This window comes from Sapajus apella, unplaced genomic scaffold (assembly GCF_009761245.1).
Source record: "Sapajus apella isolate SASKATOON/1434 unplaced genomic scaffold, GSC_monkey_1.0 scaffold25, whole genome shotgun sequence".
NCBI lineage: Eukaryota > Metazoa > Chordata > Mammalia > Primates > Cebidae > Sapajus > Sapajus apella.
The window spans coordinates 4,886,464-4,905,740 of NW_022436965.1; the positions used below are offsets into that span (position 1 = coordinate 4,886,464).

The 19,277-nt window shown below is 39.1% G+C and overlaps 1 protein-coding gene and 1 long non-coding RNA gene across 9 annotated transcripts in view; one reads left to right on the forward strand and one right to left on the reverse strand.

Annotated features, from left to right (window-relative positions):
* LOC116560285 overlaps positions 1-16,698 on the forward strand; it is a 148,178-nt gene extending 131,480 nt beyond the window's left edge. For both annotated transcript variants that reach the window (XR_004272888.1, XR_004272886.1), the window contains one exon: positions 16,629-16,698. This is a non-coding gene — a long non-coding RNA (uncharacterized LOC116560285). The remainder of the gene's footprint in view (positions 1-16,628) is intronic.
* The window catches only part of HMCN1 (hemicentin 1), a 528,603-nt gene that overhangs the window by 30,316 nt on the left and 479,010 nt on the right, over positions 1-19,277 (reverse strand). For 6 of the 7 annotated variants that reach the window (XM_032291619.1, XM_032291616.1, XM_032291617.1 and 3 more), the window contains 11 exons: positions 17,628-17,897; positions 16,894-17,064; positions 16,590-16,760; positions 9,873-10,043; positions 9,522-9,692; positions 8,660-8,830; positions 8,319-8,489; positions 2,825-2,974; positions 2,397-2,534; positions 1,182-1,303; positions 344-581 (listed from right to left, as the gene is read on the reverse strand). In XM_032291619.1, the coding sequence (XP_032147510.1) occupies positions 344-581; positions 1,182-1,303; positions 2,397-2,534; positions 2,825-2,974; positions 8,319-8,489; positions 8,660-8,830; positions 9,522-9,692; positions 9,873-10,043; positions 16,590-16,760; positions 16,894-17,064; positions 17,628-17,897 (1,944 nt within the window). Of the gene's footprint in view, positions 1-343; positions 582-1,181; positions 1,304-2,396; positions 2,535-2,824; positions 2,975-8,318; positions 8,490-8,659; positions 8,831-9,505; positions 9,693-9,872; positions 10,044-16,589; positions 16,761-16,893; positions 17,065-17,627; positions 17,898-19,277 lie in introns of those variants that run through there. The other variant, XM_032291621.1, reaches the window with a different exon arrangement.

Below are 19,277 nucleotides of genomic sequence, written 5' to 3' on the forward strand. Positions count from 1 at the left end.
AGGAATTTAATAAATTTCTTGACAATTATAAAATTCAAAACAACAAATGGACTTTATTATTTGAAGTAAAAGCATTTGGACACATGTGTTTTTAACCCTTTCTGCACATATAGAATAGAACAGCAACCCCAACGTGTAGTATATAAGAAGTATAATAGTAAAATAAATGTACTGGAACTCCAAATGGGTTGGCTTTTCCAGAGGGTTTTACTGAACAACACACATGAAAATCCTGATACCATCATGTTAGATGTAGGCCTCAATGGCCTTATTTTGAATTTCATTTTACCCTTTAGAATGACTAGATGGCATAAAAATATGGATTTTCCTTGAATCAAATTACCTTTGGATATTGAAGCATGAATTTTAAAACCCAGTGTCTCTTCTAACTGGTTATAGTCAGATTCCACAGAGGATGCATGAAGTGTTTCAACCAAGAAGGGCATTGTTCCCCGTGCCTGATCATAGAATACGGTGTGGTTCCATGTGTATGGGATGCTGATGCCATCAATGGTGAACAGCCGGGTTGAGTAGGCATATAGCTGCCCAGGACCTGTTTGAACGTAGTCCTCTGTGTAATCCTAAGGAGAACAATGTGGATTCGAGGATCAGTATGGCTCCTGCTATTTTTTTTTGTCCCCTTAAGGGGACTATGAAATGCAGAATGAGGGGGAAAAAGGATTAGGGGCAGCAAATCCACACTTCTTATAATAACTGTGCAGTAGTGTTCAGGAAATAACAAAGTTTGAACTCTTTAATTATAATATAGTTTCATAATTTTGCTGTCATAAATTTCAGTTTAATAAGAGACTCAAAGTCGTAGGTCATGAACAAAGATGGGAAAGAGCGATTGCTATCCTTTAATTTCTGAAATATTTTAGGGATAATACACAAAAACGTTTATGTAAGAATTACTACCTTCTTTGTCTAAAGAAAATTAAATATCTTACATCAAGTATTTGATCTTGGTCTTGATAAGGAGGGTGGTAAAACCACTGAGAGTTTGTAAAAACTTGTCTCTGAAGATTTTTAAACAAAAATCAGATAGTTATTATAACCTCAGTAGTTTGGACATTTCCCCAACAAAGTGAACAAGTTATCCGTGCTCATTCTATGGACCTTTGACTCCTACTCATCATTACTCTAACAAGCAGCAAAGACAAGTTATCCTGGCATTTTACCTTTACAGTGACCGCAGCAGGTGTCTGAAGCTGTAGGACATAGCCACTCACAACAATATCTAGCAGCAAAGCACCATCGGAATCCAAGCCCCGGGCAATATGAGTCATCCTCAAGATTTCTCCTGTTATTACAATGCATTCATTTTGACAGCAAATAATATATGGTTTGTGTAAGCACAGAGCAGATTTACCTTACGCACTAGTTTAGCTATGTTACTGGTGTTCAACCTTGAGTAAGTATAGATGATGAGAACTGAATTAGCACTTAGCATCCCGATTAAAGAGTTACGTTTGCTGGATTAAGTTTTTTTTTTAAACATTTCTTTTTATGTAGCAAAAATGTAGCATAAGGTACATGAATTTTATCCTTTAAATTCACAGGTAATGACAAAGCAGCCTTATAAAAATGAATTATCTGTGACTGGTGAGAACCACTAGTCTGGCCACAGTGCTTTGTTCTTTCTGATGCTTCAAAAAGTAGCAAAGGACATCTTAGTAAGTGGATGAAAAGATCCACTTGTCTTCTCCACTGATTAAATGCGGATTAAAGATAAGCCCTTCTTCCTTAAAGGTCACTGCTGTTGAGGCTGACCAACTGTGAAGAGGCTTGAAATGGAGCTCTCTAAACATCTGTATGCACATGGAAAAGGTCATGAATAGCTAACTCATACTCCTTAAGACTAGGGATAGGGGAAAGCCTTTAGGTGTGCTTGTTTTTGTGTCTATCTTTTTCATAAAGGATTGCTATAAAGCATCCTAATTGAATCTTGGTTTAAAGACAAAGGTCTTTAGTAATAGTAACTCATTTTCCTTCTTTAACTCATAATCCACATTCACATTGGCCTCTAGGTCACTGCCAATATAAACGTGGATTATCTAAGGACACTATTCTGTCTTGGTTTTAGAGTGAGGGTCTATCAAGTTCTTTATAGGATTTAAAGAAAAAATATTTTTTAAAAGAGAACCAAAGAGGAGAGGAGAAAAACTTTTAGGGCATAAAAATTACTGCTTGAGAACACATGGCCTCTTATGATCTTATGCTAGTACAAGTTTACAGGAAAATATGCAATTGCTTTTTATCACTTATGATAAGGTTGCATCCAAAAGTTTCAGATTATTCTCTGTGGGAACATGTATTTCTCTTAACCACCAATGGTTAAGAAATTTTGGCAATCACTTTTTAACAACAGAATATTAAATTCAGCTAACACTAACCAGTTGCAAATTCCACTTGAGTTTCTCTTTTGAAGACTGCATTGGTGAGGGTAAAGCCATTAACTGCTTCTCCTATTTCCTTTGCTGTTGTCCAATAAATGGGATTTAGAATAGAAACTATCTTTCTCATTGCTGAACCTAAAGAAAAAAAGGATAAATGAGGTGATAGCAAAATTTTTACTGTCTATTATATTGTCTTCATAGCACATTATTCACAAGGGTGAATTCTAAATAATGTTGAATACCAGAAACAAATACCAGTACTTCATGTATCTTTAAAAGCTTAGCATTGGAATAGAGCTAAGGATTATTATACTTATGACTCAGTAGCAGCATTCTCTAGGACCTTAAGTGGAAGTAATAAGATGAAGAGTAATATATGTTTTTTAAAACAGGCTTATGAACAACTTCTATAAGCAAAGACTCACCAAGACTGCGAGGTACATTGGTAATTTTGGCATGTATTATTCTAGTATCAGAGTTAGGGCTATCAGTTATTGTGGCATTAAGGAAAGCAATTCCAAATTCAACATCGTTAATATTTCCAATAACACTTCCTCTGGCTCGCTGGGGCCCACCTATTGGGGGAAGAAAAAACATTCCTGGATAAGGATGCAATTTCATCAACATTACATGGGACCAAAGAAGGCCAGTATTCAGAGATGCTACAAATCTTCTCTCAAACATCAAAAAGGTCATATGACATCTGAATTTAATAGTGAAATAAATAAGCTTTTAAAACATTCTACTTTCACGTAACACACATCATCCCCCATAAATCTAGGATCCTTCCAATCTGTGCACATCACAGTGTTATTAATATTTCATAAGCCAAAGAATACAATCAGTGTCCAGTCCCCACACTAAAAGAATGTGTGTGTTGGTGGTGATGAAATGATATTTACAACGAGAGTTTATTGAGCATGTCATGCATGACATTAAACATAATATGAGTTAACTCCTTTAATCCTATCAACAATTCTATAAGGTAGCTTTACATAGCCATAGTTTGCAGACTAGAAAAATAAGTTTGGAGGAATTAAGCAACTTTCCCATCATTACATAGCTAGAAAGTGGTGGAATGAGAATCTGAATGCAGATCTGCTTGGCATCAAACCCTATGTTCTTTCATTTATTGCCTCCTTCATGAGAACATCCAGGAAAAGGAGAGGCTTCAACAACAAAACAGCCTCTAGGTCACTGCCAGTGTAAACGTGGATTATCTAAGGACATTGTTCGGTCTTGGTTTTAGAGTGTGGGTTTATGAAGTTCCTCATAGTACAACTATATTGAAAGACGCTTAACTTGAGAGATACTATGCTTTTGCCAGTCCTATAAAATTCATACCAAGGTAATCTGGCTGCAAAACAATTACACATTTTTTTTAAAGTGTCTCAACATTAATTAATGCCTTCTTTCCATTATTCAACAAAATGATTGGTGACTAGCACAGAATAGGTGGTTAATGAATGTTTTTCAAAATGAATTTCATGCTTTGACAAGAGAGGGCAACATACTGGGAAGAAGCTGATAGTGAGATTCATAAATATTCATTATTTAATGTCTTTTAATTAAATACATTTAAAAGCGATCACTAGGTATTTCAGATACTGTTATCATGCGCAGGCATATTTAGTTTTATCATACTTTGCTTTGTTGCTCTTTGAAGACACCGCGGTTCTTACAAATTGAAGGTTTGTGGCAACCCTGTGATGAGAAAGTCTACTGGTACCATTTTTGCAACAGCCCGTGCTTGCTTTGTGTTTCTGTGTCACATTTTGGTGATTCTTGCAATATTTCAAACTTTCTCATTATTATCATATCTTTTATGTTGTTCTGTGATCAGTGATCTTTGATGTTACCATTGTAATTGTTTCGGGGTTTCATGAACTGTACCCGTATGAGATGGTGAACTGAACCAGTGTTTTGTGTGTTCTGACTGCTCCGTCAGCACCAGTTATTCCCCTGACTTTCTTCCTCTCCTCGAGCCACCCTATTTCCTAAGACACAATATTAAAACTAGGCCAAGTATGAACCCTATAGTGGTCTCTAAGTGTTCAAGTGAAAGGAAGAGTCTCATGTTTCTCACTTTAAATCAAAAGCTGCAAATTGTTAAGCTTAGTGAGGCAGGCATGTAGAAAATTGATGTAGGCCAAAAGCTAGGCTTCTTGCCCCAAAGAGTTGGCCAAGTTATGAATGCAAAGGAAGAAGTCTTGAAGAAAATTGAAAGTGCTACTCCAGTGAACACACAAATGATCAGAAAGTGAAACAACCTTGTTTTTAATATGGAGAAAGTCTGAGTGGTTTGAATAAAAGTCGAACTAGCCACAATGTTCCCTTAAGCCAAAGCCCAATCCAGAGTAAAGCCCTAACTCTCTTTAATTCCACGAAGTTTGAGGGAGATAAGGAAGCTGCAGGAGACAAGAGGCTTAAGGACTGAAGCCATTTAAATAACACAAAAGTGCAAGGTAGAACAGCACATGCTGATGTAGAAACTGGAGCGAATTATCCATAGCCAGCTAAGTTATTGATAAAGGGGGCTACACTAAACAACATATTTTCAATGTAGACAAAACAGTCTTCTCTTGGAAGAAGATGCCAGCTAGAGAGGTGAAATCAGTGCCTGGCTTCAAAGCTCCAAAGAACAAGCGGACTGTCTTGTGCAGGGCTTACAAAGTTGGTGATGTTAAGGTGAGGTCAATGCTCATTGCAGAAGTCCTAGGGCCCAGAAGAATCATGCTAAATCACTCTGCTTCTGTGCCATAAATGAAACAACAAAGCCTGGGTGACAGCACATCTGTTTATAGCATTATTTACTGAATATTTAAAGCCCATTTTTGAGACCTAATGCTCAGGGAAAAACAAGATTCCTTTCAAAATATTACTGCCCATTGACAATGTGACTGTTCACTGCAGAGGTCTAATGGAGATGTACAAGGACATAAATGTTGCTTTCATGCCTGATACAGCATCCATTCTGCAGCCATGGATCAAGGAGTAGTTTTAACTTTTAAGACTTACTATTTAAGAAATACATTTTATAGGCCAGGTGCTCATGGCTCATGCCTATCATCCCAGCTCTTTGGGAGGCCGAGGCCAGTGGACCACTTGAGGACAGGAGTTCAAGACCAGCCTGGCCAACATGATGAAACCTTGTCTCTACTAAAAAAAATACAAAAAATTAGCTGGGCATGGTGGTGGACACTTGTAATCACAGCTACTCGGGAGGCCAAGGCAGGAGAATTGCTTGAACCCAGGAGCCAGAGGTTGCAGTGAGCTGAGATCACACCACTATACTCCAGCCTGGGTGACAAAGAGACTGTGTCTCAAACAAACAAACAAACATAAAACCCAGAAAGAAATATTTTCTAAGGCTATAGCTACCATAATGATTCCTTTGATGGATCTGGACAAAGTAAACAGAAAACCTTCTGGAAAGGATCATCATTCTAGATCCCATTAAGAACATCTGTGGAAGGAGGTCAAAATACCAACATTAACAGATTGGAAGTTGATTCCACCCATCATAGATGACTTTGAGGGTTCAGTTGAGGAATTAACTCCAGAAGTGGTTAAAAGAGCAAGAGAATTAGAAGTATATCCTAAAGATAGTATTGAATTGCTACAATCTTATGATAAAACTTGAATGGAAAAGGAGTTGCTTCTTACAGATGAATGAAGAAAATTGCTTCTTGATATGGAAACTACTCCTGGTGAAGATGCTGTGAACACTGTTAAAATGACAGCAAAGGATTTAAAATACTGTATAAACTTAGTTGATAAAGCAGTGGCAGGATTTGAGAGGACTGACTGAAAGTTTTACCGTGGGTAAAGTGCTGTTAAACAGCATGGCCCGCTACAGAGAAATCATTCATGAAAGGAAGGATCAGTTGATGTAGCAAATAACATTCTTCTCTTATTTTAAGAAATTGCCACAGCCACCCTAACCCTCAGCATCTGCCACCCTGATCAATCAGCAGCCATCAACACCAAGGCAAGACCCTCTGACAGCAAAAAGATTATGACTTGCTGAAGGCTCAGATAATTAGTTTTTTTTTTTTTTTTAGCAATAAAGCATTTAAAAATTAAGACATGTGAACTGTTTTTTAGAAACAATGCTATTGCATACTTAATAGTACTACAGAATAATGTAAACATAACTCTTATATGCACTGGGAAACGAAAACATTCATGTGACTTATGTGACTTGCACTACTGCAATATTCACTTCCTTGTGGCAGCCTGGAACTGAGTCTGCAATATCTCTGAGGTATGCCTGCATGACATATTGGAGAGAAATACAATTGTATTAAGTCTCGGAAATAGCAGTAAGTATACGCTTTACCATTTTAATTTAGACTACTTTTATTACTAATACTGAGAGAAAACATTTTTTCATGTTGATGCAAACTTCATGGCCTGTATTCGTTTGCCATGAATTGAAGAAAAAAATGGTCAGAAAACAGACACGAAGCCTGCCTTCATAGAGCTTATGTCTGAATTGTGGGGCGAGGGGAAACAATCTAAATCCCACAAATAAATATAAGGTTGAAATGCACTAATGTGCATGGTACCTACTTTAGAAACATTTGAGAAGAAAGTTTAAGTTTTAACTATGCCGGGGAGGGCAGAAGGGCTTTCTCGGTAGGAGGAGTGAGTGTCAGTCTTTTGGGGTAGTGGCTTCTCACATCTGAGAGGGCAAAAGCAGCAGAGAGCATAGAGTACAGAAACCATACTGCAAGATGATGCAGGAAAGCAGCCAGCCAGTCAGGACCGGGTAGGCCATTCTGGTTCTTATCCTTAGTCTTAAGCAGGGACAAAGGGGAGTATGAGGGCCACTAATTCACTTAGCTCTCGGGGTCACTGATGACATTTTGACCCTGGTTCTCTGTCTCACAGAGGGACTTGAGTCCCAGTGCTCAACAGACTCCTACTTCTGAATACCTGGGTAGGATCCCTGAAATTCTCTGCCAGACTCTGCAACCCAAACTGTCGGCCCATTTGTACTTCCTGATGCCACGGGGGCCCTGCTACCACCAGAGGCTGAGCTACAAAAATGCATCAACTGAAGCTGACACCATGCCTCAGTTAGAACCTCAAAGTCCTTGTTAGTTAGTCGATATGTTGAACAGCTGCTGAGGGCGGGAGACCCATCACCTTCCTTTAGCTTGTCTAGGGCCCACACATTTTTAAATGTAAATCTCTCTCACTTTTGCTTTTTCAGGGACATTTTATTTCTAAGGAACCTTCAAAGCTTTGGGAAGTCTAATTGATATCTTGACCCTTCAACAACATAAAACTGTTATTGTTGGTCATCTTACAACCTTTAGAAGCCTGCCTGCTGAGAGAAGGTATTTAGTATTAGCTGCAATTTCTTGGAATCCCAGCAAAAAAGTATTTCTAAGGCCCATCTTCTGTTTATACAGAGGTATAGACTTCTCAATTTTTACATCACTTGCTAGATGTGATGCATGACTCAGGCTGCACCTGATACTTGAACTTCCCCGTTCTTCTTCCTTGGACTGAACTGATCCTTACTTTACTTCCCACACTCATGTCCTTCATATGCCCATCCTCAGAGGAACAGCCTCCAGTTACGGCATTCTTTAGATCGTTAGGTACTGCCCAACCTTACCTTCAGTCTGGAGTCTCAGCCCATTGTGCCCCACTCTGCCTCACCCTTTTTCCTGTCAAGGCTTGGGCTATATCCTTTTACCAGGAAGCCTGAAAGGGAGAAAGCTTCGACTAGAACCCAGCCTTGGGTTGATACAGAGCTGTACCAATTAGGAGCAAGAAAGTACACTGTTTTTTTTTCCGAATTCCTCCTCTCAGGGTTGGCATTGTTCTGTAATTTGTGGCACCTTTCTCTAATTTGCAGAAAGGCTCTAAATGTGTTACCAAGGTTCCAGTTTAGTTGCTTACCTGGACATGCTTGTACATTGCATCTGGTCACCTGAGTAGCGTCTCCGGGACAGGGACGGCCACCTTTAGCTGGTATGGGATGATCACATAGCCGCTTCCGAGTCTTTTCTCCTCCTCCACAGGAGGCAGAGCACTGGCTCCAACGATGCCAGCTTCCCCAGCTTCCATCCACTGTGAACAAGAATGGAACAGTCACAGTTAACAGACTGGCTTCAAAATCTACACTCAGGGTGCCCCTACCTACACAACTCTCATTTTAAGGGCTGAAGCAATGGGGCTGCCACGATGAGCACTAAGTGAAATGCTTTACTCATTCTACTGCCAGAAATCAAGAGGCTCACCAGGACACATGTCAGTGTTGCACCTCTGGAGCTGGGAGTCTGGTCCCCCACAAGCTCTTCCCCCGTTGGAGGGACGAGGGTTGTCACACGTGCGGTATCGCCGCATCTGCCCTCCATTACACGTCCGGCTGCACGTTCCCCAGCCACTCCAAGGACTCCAGTTACCATGGGCTACAAGACAGAATCATCTGAGATGAAAACAGAGCCCTCAGAATGAGCAGTGCTCAAAATGACATTCAGCCAAAAAGTATGAAAAAGTCTCTGCTCAGCACCTGAAACAAAACATACAAGCCTATAAACAGGCAACTTCCAAAGGAAGACAGTTTAGCTCCGGTTTTGACCAGAAACTGTATACATTCCGGTGTTTGTGTGATTCCATTTAACATACATTTATTGAGTCTTAAAAAATTCCAGGAGCTGGAGGTATAAATGAGACAGGGACTCTGCTGTTGATGAGCCAAGACTGTAAAATTCAGGATACAATGTCACTCAAAGTTCCAAATATCAAGTTGCTGCAAGGGTCTAAAAATCCAGCTTGATGACTGAATTAAGGCAGAGAGCTGCCTACTTGCCTTCATCAAAGAATCATAAGCATCATGAAGAGTTAGCATGCAAGGGTGCTCTCATTCTTACATTCTGCAGCTAGTCCTACATAGAGCAAGTGAAATAGGATACAGCTCCTGCCCCTATGAATCGAAGACATCTATGGTATTATACAGACATGACAGCAACCTTACAACATTCTGACATCCTAAACCAAAGGTCAAGGAACCAAGTAACAGAATATTACAACTTTAAGTAATTAAAATAATAATGAAACGTTATGAAAGTATAATGTTGACTCACTGTTTCCAACACTCACTTGGACAAGGGTCACTATTGCAAAAATCACTCTGGACATCACTTCCTTCGCATTTCCTTCCTCCATACTGGGGCACAGGGTCAGAGCATTCCCTCGTTCTCTGTCTGGCACCTCCTCCACAGGACACAGAACAGGCACTCCAACTGGCCCAAGTCGCCCACTTGCCATCAACTGGAACAAGGGAAAAATGTACATGCTTTCTTACTACCTAGAAACCATTGCTTGACATCTGGGCATTGTTAGTTTCAGAGATGTTCTTGTGGGCACAGTTAGAATGGGGCAGATTCTTATTGCCATGCTACCTAAGTAGATGTTAATTTAGTAAAGGTATAAACAGTGTATTTTTCTTACTTGGACAATGTCTTTCATTGCAAACTTGCATCTGTGTTTCTGCTCCGTCACAGTAGGACCCACCAAACTGTGGTGGTGGGTTATCACAAAGTCTTGCTCTTGTCTGAGCACCTTTCCCACAACTTTTGCTGCACGTTCCCCAAGGCTGCCAAGCACTCCATGCTCCATGAACTACGAACACCCCAAAGACAAAGTTTCAAGTCACAGAACCGTGCTTGTTTAAGAACCAAAATTACATAAATAAATTAACTCAGTAATGAGCTAATCAGCCCATAATCTAAGAGAACTGAAACTGAACCAAAGGAAACATAACAAACAACATTCTTTCTCCTTCTGGTTAGATTTTCAAAGGAATTTGTGTCTATAGGGAAAGTCAGAAGGCTTACCCGATGCCAAAATAAATGCTTAAAATCACCCAAAGGAACTATTTTATTACAATTAAATTTACTCAAACTACTATATATAAACACAGTCTGAGTGTTTAAGTCCTAGCTAAGTATTTGTCTGTGTTCTTTGCTCTGGGGAAAGTGGAAGGAACTGGGAGTTTGGGAACAAGGCTGTATAACAGATTGAGATGTGGTTATGGACAACACAAATATTTCCACAAAGATAATTTGGACCCTAGACAGCGAGACCACATCCTTAAGCCTGATTCAGCTTGATGCCTACATATGTACTTGGATCTTTCAACAACGTGATGATTTGCACAGCTGTAATTCTTTAAAAAACTTTCTCCATTACAAATGTTCATGAATTAAAAGCTCTGAATAACATGCTAACCTGCTTCCTAAACAACATAAAAAGCTGACCAGGAGTTTCCAAGGAGTGATATTAAGGCCTTCCTTTTGGTAACTAACACATTACGCCATTGGACACAAGAGGAAAACAACCTTACGTTTTACCAGGTACATGGGCTGAGACTCAACATTATGGCTTTCCTTACGTACAGGTGAACACCAGGTCATTTTTTGTTTTCAGGGAACGTTCTAGATAAGGAGCTCATAAAGTACATCTTCTGGTCACCTGGTGTAACCAAAATATGAGAAAAAATAAGAGCCTCAAAGGCTGAGTGTAAATATTCCCCAGAACAAGTTGAAAACCATGTAATGAAACTATCATTTGTCTGCTTTAATTAGAGAAATACTTTAAAATGCATGTTACGGTTTCTTATAATTAATGGATTTCTGATTGACTAATTATCCTTGTGATTTGTAGACAAAAACATGGTCACACAAATCTATTTTAGCCAACAAGAATTTGCACTAAAAAGTGGCTAAACCTCAGAGGAAAGAAGAAAGCCTTGAACTATATGGCAGATATTCAAAACTACTTCTGTATTATATTCAGGCTATGGATGCTCATTTTCCTCAAATATAGACTATATGATTTCAAAAACTCTGAAGTTCCAATTATTTCAATGTATTTTATTTTCAAGGCTGTTGGCTAACAAAAGCCCCAACCTCTTACCATATAATGCCATTTAATATAGATGCATTTGTAATTGGAGGATTAACAATTGGGTAACATTTGTTCATTTAATATCTGTGTCATTTCTATTACATATAAACACAGGTTTTCAGCTAAAGACCATTTTATTTTTATTTTTTAACCAATATGGAATATCTTAACTAGAACTGGACTTCAAGACATATAATGTTGGGGAGTTCAAGTGTTTCTTTTATAAAAATGGAATGATAGCAAGAAAAAAGGAAGAATGGTAATATAAACTGGAGAAGGCATAAAACATCATGCTATCTAGCCAGAAAAAAACAAGAACTAAAAACAGAACTGCAATCCCACTATGGGTATAAGCCCAAAGCAATATAAATTGTTCTACCATAAAGACACATGCATGTTTGTGTTCATTAAGTACTATTTGCAATAGCGAAGACAGAAGCAACCAAAACACCCAACAGTTGTACACTGGATACAGAAAATGTGGTACATATACACCATGGAATACTATGCAGCCATGAAAAAGAATGACATCCTTTGCAGAAACAGGCATGGAACTGAAGGTCATTATCCTTAGCAAACTAACTCAGGAACAGAAAACCCAATACCACATGTTCTCACTTATAAGTAGGAGCTAAATAATGACAACACATGGAAAGAGGAGAACAACAAACACTGGGACCTACTTGAGGTGGGAGGGTGGAAGGAAGAAGAGATTTAGGAAAAAAAAAAAACAAACTGTTGGATACTATGCTAAGTATGCAGGTGACAAATAATCTGTACATCAAACCCCTGAGTCATGAGTATATAACAAACCTGAACATGTACCCCGACACTAAAATGAAAGTTAAAATATTTTTTTAAAAACTACAGAGGGATTAGTAGGGAAGAAAAGTGCAAAATATTATAACTGAATTTGTTGTTACACTACTTTGCAGTTTTAATTACAGAAGGGTAGAGGAGCACAATGCTAGGGGCGGAGTTTCCAGGCAGACATTCTGGGCCTGAATAACTATTCTGCCCTTACAGGCCATGCCGTCCTGACAAGTGACTTGGCTTCTGTGTGCCTAGTTTCATCATCTGCAGCATGCAAATAAAAGATAATTTATTAGAGTTGAGGTGGGCAATAAGGAGTTCATAGAAGAACGGTGCTTGGAACAGCGCAGGACACATAGTAAATCCTATGTACGTGTAAGCTAAGAGCTTTGCTCAAAGTTCTCAATGGTTTCCAGACAGACACTTGAAAAAGTGCTCGTTCTTTTAACTTGTAAGTATATATGTATTTTAATGACAATGATTCTCAAATGTCAGGATAGGCCCTCCCTGAATATATAAATCTTAAAAAAGATTGGCAGTTTAAAAACACTCTTCTAACTGGGGTGGGGAAGGTACAAAATAAGTTTGAAGTAACTGTTTGTACCAGAAAGTGAGGAAGTACTCAGAGAATCATGATGACATCTCAAGAGAACACTGAAACCAGCCTGGACATGCCCGCCTCCACTAACCTATTCTAGGATAATGTGAACATCACGATAAATAATGACAGTGTATGATAAACTGGGGGTCCTCAATCCCATGGGCCATGGATCGCTTGGCAGGTGAGCAAAGCTTCACCTGTATTTACAGCTACTCCCCATCACTCACATTACCACAAAAGCTCCCCCTCCTGTCAGATCAGCAGTAGCAGTAGGTTCTCATAGGAGCACGAATCCTGTTGTGAACCGTGCATGTGAGGGATCTAGGTTATGTTCTCCTTATGAGAATCTAATGCCTGATGATCTGTCACTGTCCCCCGTCAACCCCAGAAAGGACCTTCTAGTTGTAGGAGAACAAGCTCAGGATTTCCAGTGATTCTACCTTATGTTGTGTGATTATTTCATTATATATAAAAATGCACAATAAACATAATGTGCTTTAATTATCCTGAAACCATCCCCCCACCCCTCTGTCTGTGGGAAAACTGTCTTCCACAAAACCAGTCCCTGGTGCCAAAAAGGTTGGGTTCTATTGTGATAAACCACCGAATGATACCAGAGCATCATACCATTGGATAATACCTGAATTCTTATTGATATAAAAAGTAAAGAAATGAGAAAGTTCTTTACAGTAGAAGTCAATAACAGATATGGAAGATAATGATGAGTTAGAAACAGCTATTTTGCAAAAATCATACTAATAACTGATTGAAGCAGAAATCAGAAATGGATGATAAACTAGTGTGAAAGGTTGGTAAGATGTTTATATAGTCTCCAAGTTTCCCTACAAAATACTTACTAGTAATACAAGCAAAACTGGGAACTGTACAATGACACATCCCACCTTTAACAAGAGAAGAAAGTTAACAGCGCCAGTACGGGACAAACTGACATATGTTCCTTCTGAATGATGCACTGAGAAGGACACAAAATCATTTCTGTGGTGTTCCTGCCAAAATGCAAAACCTGCGTGTAATCATGAGGAAATGTTAGACAAATCCAAGTGAAATTGTCTTCTGTAAAATGGTTGGCCTGTACATTCGAAAACATTAAAGTCATGACAGAAGACTGAGAAAATGTTCCAACTAAATGAGACTGAAGAGACGCAACAAATAAGTGCGAGTGTGATCCTGGATCGGTTCTTGGAATGGGGGGAAAAGGGTTATAAAGGATATTACTGGGACAACTGACAAAATCTGAATATGGGCTATGGATTAGATCATAAGATTTGACAATGAAATCAGATAATAGTGGTATCAATATCAGATTTCCCAATTTTGATCACTGTACTATGTGCATGAAAAAGAATGTCCTTGTTTCAGGAAATACACAAAATTTCACTTGATAGTGTTAAATAGAAATTATCTATACTGTGCTTGCAACTCTTTTAGAAGTTCAACATTGTTAAAAATAAATTGTACTGAAAGCAAGTATCTTCTGCCCCTTAGATTTTCACATACCTTCTGGATGAGAAAGGCTGTCTTAGGCTGGCTACCCATTTCGCAGTGGTGAGCTGAGAAATGTTTAGCCACCAACTCTCTAGGGGGTGGGGAGGAAAACTGACTTGTAGCATCTGCTGATTGTTGTGGTATAGATATTCCTACAGCAGCTGCTGTTTACCTACCAAGATGGCATCACAAACTCATACATGGTCTTGCTGGGAAGAAATACATGCTCTCATTGAAGTGCTCCAGGACACCACCATTATGCTCAAACAATAGCTAAATTCAATTGGTTGAGGGGCTGGGGGAAATAACTAGAGAAAGCCTAAAAAAAACCAAGCCAATAGAATAGTGAACAAAACAACAGTAAATAAGCAAGCAGACATTAAGCAAGTAGTTACTCAACATGAAGAGAAAAAACTGGCTTTTAGGATATTTACAAATATCATTTAGTTATTATATAGTTATTATAGATGACGAATTACACAAAAATTGCTCTGATCAAGCATTTTCTGCTCTTTTACGTTTAGAACATAATGTTACTACAACCAGCTTTTAAATTCTTGAAGACTAAAATAAATGGTTTCTTGTTTAAGATGTCAGAACAGTACTTTGTTTCTGTAATGTAATCAAAGTTCTGAATTGCAAATCCAGATACCTACAGTTTAAATAAGCTTAGTAATTAGATCAATCTGGGTTCAAATCTTTGATTCACTTTTTATTAGCTATCTATCCTTAGTGAATTACTGAATATCATTTTCTTCTTTCTTCTTTTACTTTAGGGTCTGGGGTACATGTGCAGGTCATGCAGGGTTGTTGCATAGGTGCATACATAATACTGAATGCTATTTTCTAAATCTTTCCTCATCTGCACAATAGGATGCAACACCCAATGTACTGAATACCTGTCCCTTTTTGGTTTGTCTGTATTTCTTTTTCTGACCATTCCAGCTAAGATAGGTCTCCAAGTTGTACCCCATCATTTCAACTCGAGTTTTTTGGGTGTGTTGATCAACACTGGAAAGATACTGTTTATCATTTTAACTCTAGCAACTAGAACAATGCCTTGATGACAGAGTGAGCGCTCAATAAATATTTGTTGGGTGAATGAATGAATAAATAAACGAACAGCTCCTCTACTTTGCATAATTTCTTTCTCTGCCCCTCATTACAGTAGATAGGCAGCTCACCCAAGCTGGCTATTAAAATACCCTTCTCCTGGACTCACTTGACTTCAGGGGTGAGCATATGACCCAAACAAATGCAAACAGGGTTCTTCCCGAGGGACTGGTATGAATTCTGAGAGACAAGGGAACTCTTTTTCTCTGAGGCCTTACTTAGATTATAATGCCCCTGTGAGCCAGTGGCTGCCAGCAGTCATTTTTTTCCACCACATGGAAAGAGTATAATAGAGAATAAAGACAAAGGGAGGAAAGCAGAGATGAGAGATGGAAAACATGCTAGGAAAAGCATTGTCCAAATTCTTGGATGCAATAATACCTGAAGAGTTTTCTACTTAGGCTTGTTTGATTTGTCACTTTAAAGAGTGCTAAAATACAAAGTCAGTAACAATATGCGATATTAACAATATAAAGCATCTAGCATGGTTCCTATTGTATGATAAGTATTTAGTGAATGACAGCGATTAGTACTTACCCCTCACCAGATGTGTGTTTCTGAGCAAGTCTTTAGCCTCTCTAGGGTTCATTTTTCTCACTTGGAAATGGATGGCTGGATTAGACGTTACTTTATGACCTTATAAATACTTATGGTTTCTTTACATGATTGAAAAATACACTCTAGGCCGGGCGCGGTGGCTCATGCCTGTAATCCCAGTACTTTGGAAGGCCGAGGCGGGTGGATTATGAGGTCAAGAGATCGAGACCATCCTGGTCAACATGGTGAAACCCCGTCTCTACTAAAAATACAAAAAATCAGCTGGGCATGGTGGCACATGCCTGTAATCCCAGCTACTCAGGAGGCTGAGGCAGGAGAATTGCCTGAACCCAGGATGCGGAGGTTGCGGTGAGCCGAGATTGCGCCATTGCACTCCAGCCTGGGTAACGAGTGAAACTCCGTCTCAAAAAAAAAAAAAAAAGAGAAATACACTCTAGTTTGGAGACTTTCTTCATGTTCAATTAAATCAAGTATTTTGCTTAATGTCTATGAATACCTTTACAAGTTTACCCATGAAAAAGAACTAAGTATATAGTGAATGAACATATTCTCAAGGGTAGAGCCCATAACATCTTCTTAGAATGAAGAAGAAAAGGTGAATATAATTATTTCATAGGAGTTAAAATAGAAAAGTTTTTCTTATCCTAGTATTATCAGTGTGTTCTCACCTGGGCAAGGCCTAATGTTGCACATAATGATTTCCACAGCATTCCCTTCACACGGCCGCCCACCGTGCTGAGCTGACGGATTACTGCAAGTCCTGGTCCTGGTCTGGTTGCCGCGTCCACAGCTCCTTGTGCATTCTTCCCAAGGACTCCATTCCGACCAGCTACCATCCACTATACAAAAGTGAACCATTATACCATCGGTTATGTTTTAAGTTAGAATACTAACACTGGGGCAACTCATAGGTGGAAAACAGAAATGAAGGTCTGCTAAACCCATGCCTATCAGTTAAATAAAGAGGTGTACCTGGACACGGCTTATTTTGACAGTTTCGCACTTCCAAATCTGAACCTGGGCAGGGCTTCCCACCATTGGCAGGAGGGGGCTGGTTGCACAGACGACTCCTCTTTTGGATGCCTTTTCCACAGGTGACACTGCAGGCTTTCCATGCAGACCACTGTGAAAATCCACCATGAACTGCAAATAAAACGTGGTACTTTGTCTTAGCTTTGGCAAATACAAACTTGTAAAGATTTCACTTAAGATACACACTGGTTACAGAGCTAAATATAGAGTTGTGGAGAAATAGCTTATTGGAAGCTCTCCTTTAAGGTAAAATTAGGATCCAAGAGTGAGAGAAGAACCCCAGTTAACTAGAGTTTCTTCTCAGATCTAGTCCTCACTCACTTGCACATGGCTGCTGGAAGACTTCGAGACCAGTAAGTTTACAAACTGTTTACCTTTTGGAAGTAAGTAATTGTTTAAAGCAAAACATACACATTGATTTCTGAGAATAGATTTGACTGAGCTGTGAATCAAAAATTTAGTTTGGGATTCTAAATTAAAACCTTGGCATTTTAAAGCTGTAATCTGTATTGCTTTAGGCCCTTCAATTTGTAAATTTTGATGATTTTGTCCTCTCCCCATCATCTAAAAGTATCTTAAGGAACAGGAGACTTGGACTAACGTGTTTAATAATTTCCATGATTTGAGCCACCCCGGGTGCTGTCTCCTATGGATATTCCTCTGATCACACTCACCCTGGACTACGACTGGCACTCTGACAAGGACAGAACCCATTAAGTTTCGAGCAACACATTCAAATTCAGAGGTGTCTTCTTTCTGAGCATCAGCAATATATAAGGAGTTGTTGGACAACACATTAACCCGCTCATCCCCGGAAATAGAGTGCCCTTGACGGGACCATGTAATGGTTGGCTGAGGCTCTCCAGTTGCCTGACAATTCAGTAGGACTTTGCCACCGGCATTAATAACAGTTTCCACTGGCTCAAGAGTGATAATAGGAGGACCTATGGAAAAAAGCACAGAGTGTCTCAGTTTTTGTGGAATTATAACCCTTTTTATCATGTATTATGTGGTAACATAATTTTGAAAAATTGATTTGTTTAAAAAACGCTTGCTGCCTAAGACTGTAGATTGTAATTGCCATTGATACAATTTTCATAATTCTTTAGTAAATGTCAAAAATTTAAAATTCCTGAGCAGATTAGCCTACAGCATGGGTTCTACAGTCATGCTTCCTGGATTCAAATTCTATGTCTGCTTCTTACCACCTTTCTGAGCCCCCGTGCCGTTAACAATGCTGCCTACGTCAGAAGATTCCTGTCAGACTCCACGAGAGGATGTGAGTACAACTTTTGAACAGGGTAAGCACACAGTAGTCTTAGTTACTATTGTTATTCTTGTCTGTGTTTTATGTGGTGAATATTCACTTTTGATCATTTTTGAGGTAAAGAGTCATCATTAACTCATTTTTTTTTTTTTTTTTGAGCCGGAGTCTCACTCTGTCACCCACGCTGGAGTGTCGTGGTGGGATCTCGGCTCACTGCAACCTCTGCCTCCCGGGTTCAAGAGATTCTCCTGCCTCAGACTCCCAAGAAGCTGGGATTACAAGCACCCACCACCACGCCCAGCTAATTAACTCATTCTTTTATCACTAGTCATCATTCATGTATTCAATAACCATGTATTGAAAGCCTGCTATTTGCCAGGCATTGTGCTAGGTGCTGAGAGTATACAGAGAGAAGACATTATTTTTAGTCTCAAGGAGCTCATAGTCCACTGATAAGATAGATTTGTGCTACAGCATACCTACAGAATTAATGTGTACTAATATGGGAGCATAAACAACAGTAACAATAGATCAAACAAAAGCATGCCATTGGAAATTGAGAGGAAAAGAAAGACATATCTAAGAATTATTAAGAAAGTAGAAATGATAGAACTTTGTTACGGATTGGCATGGGTTAAAGGGAAGAACTGATGACTACAGGGTTTTGATTTGGACAATATGCTGTAATTGGGCAATAGCAAGAATGCAATAGCACACAACAGGAAGAATGGATTTGTGGATAAAGAGTAGGGAACGATAACTTGCATCCATTCAGGACTATTGAGCTTGAGGTATCTGTAAGATATTCATATAGAGATGTCTAGATGATAGGAGGATATTCATAGCTAGAGCTAAGAATAGAGATGAGCAAGAAATATAGACGTGCGAGCCTTTCACAGTGAGTAAGATTGCTTCAGAAGAGAGTCTAAAATGAGAAGAGGGTCAAAGGCAGAAACAACTGTGACAGCATTATTTAAGAGATGGACAGAAGACAAGCCCATAAATGATACTCAGAACCGATCACTGAGGTAGGAAGCGAGTCAGGAGAAAATGGTAT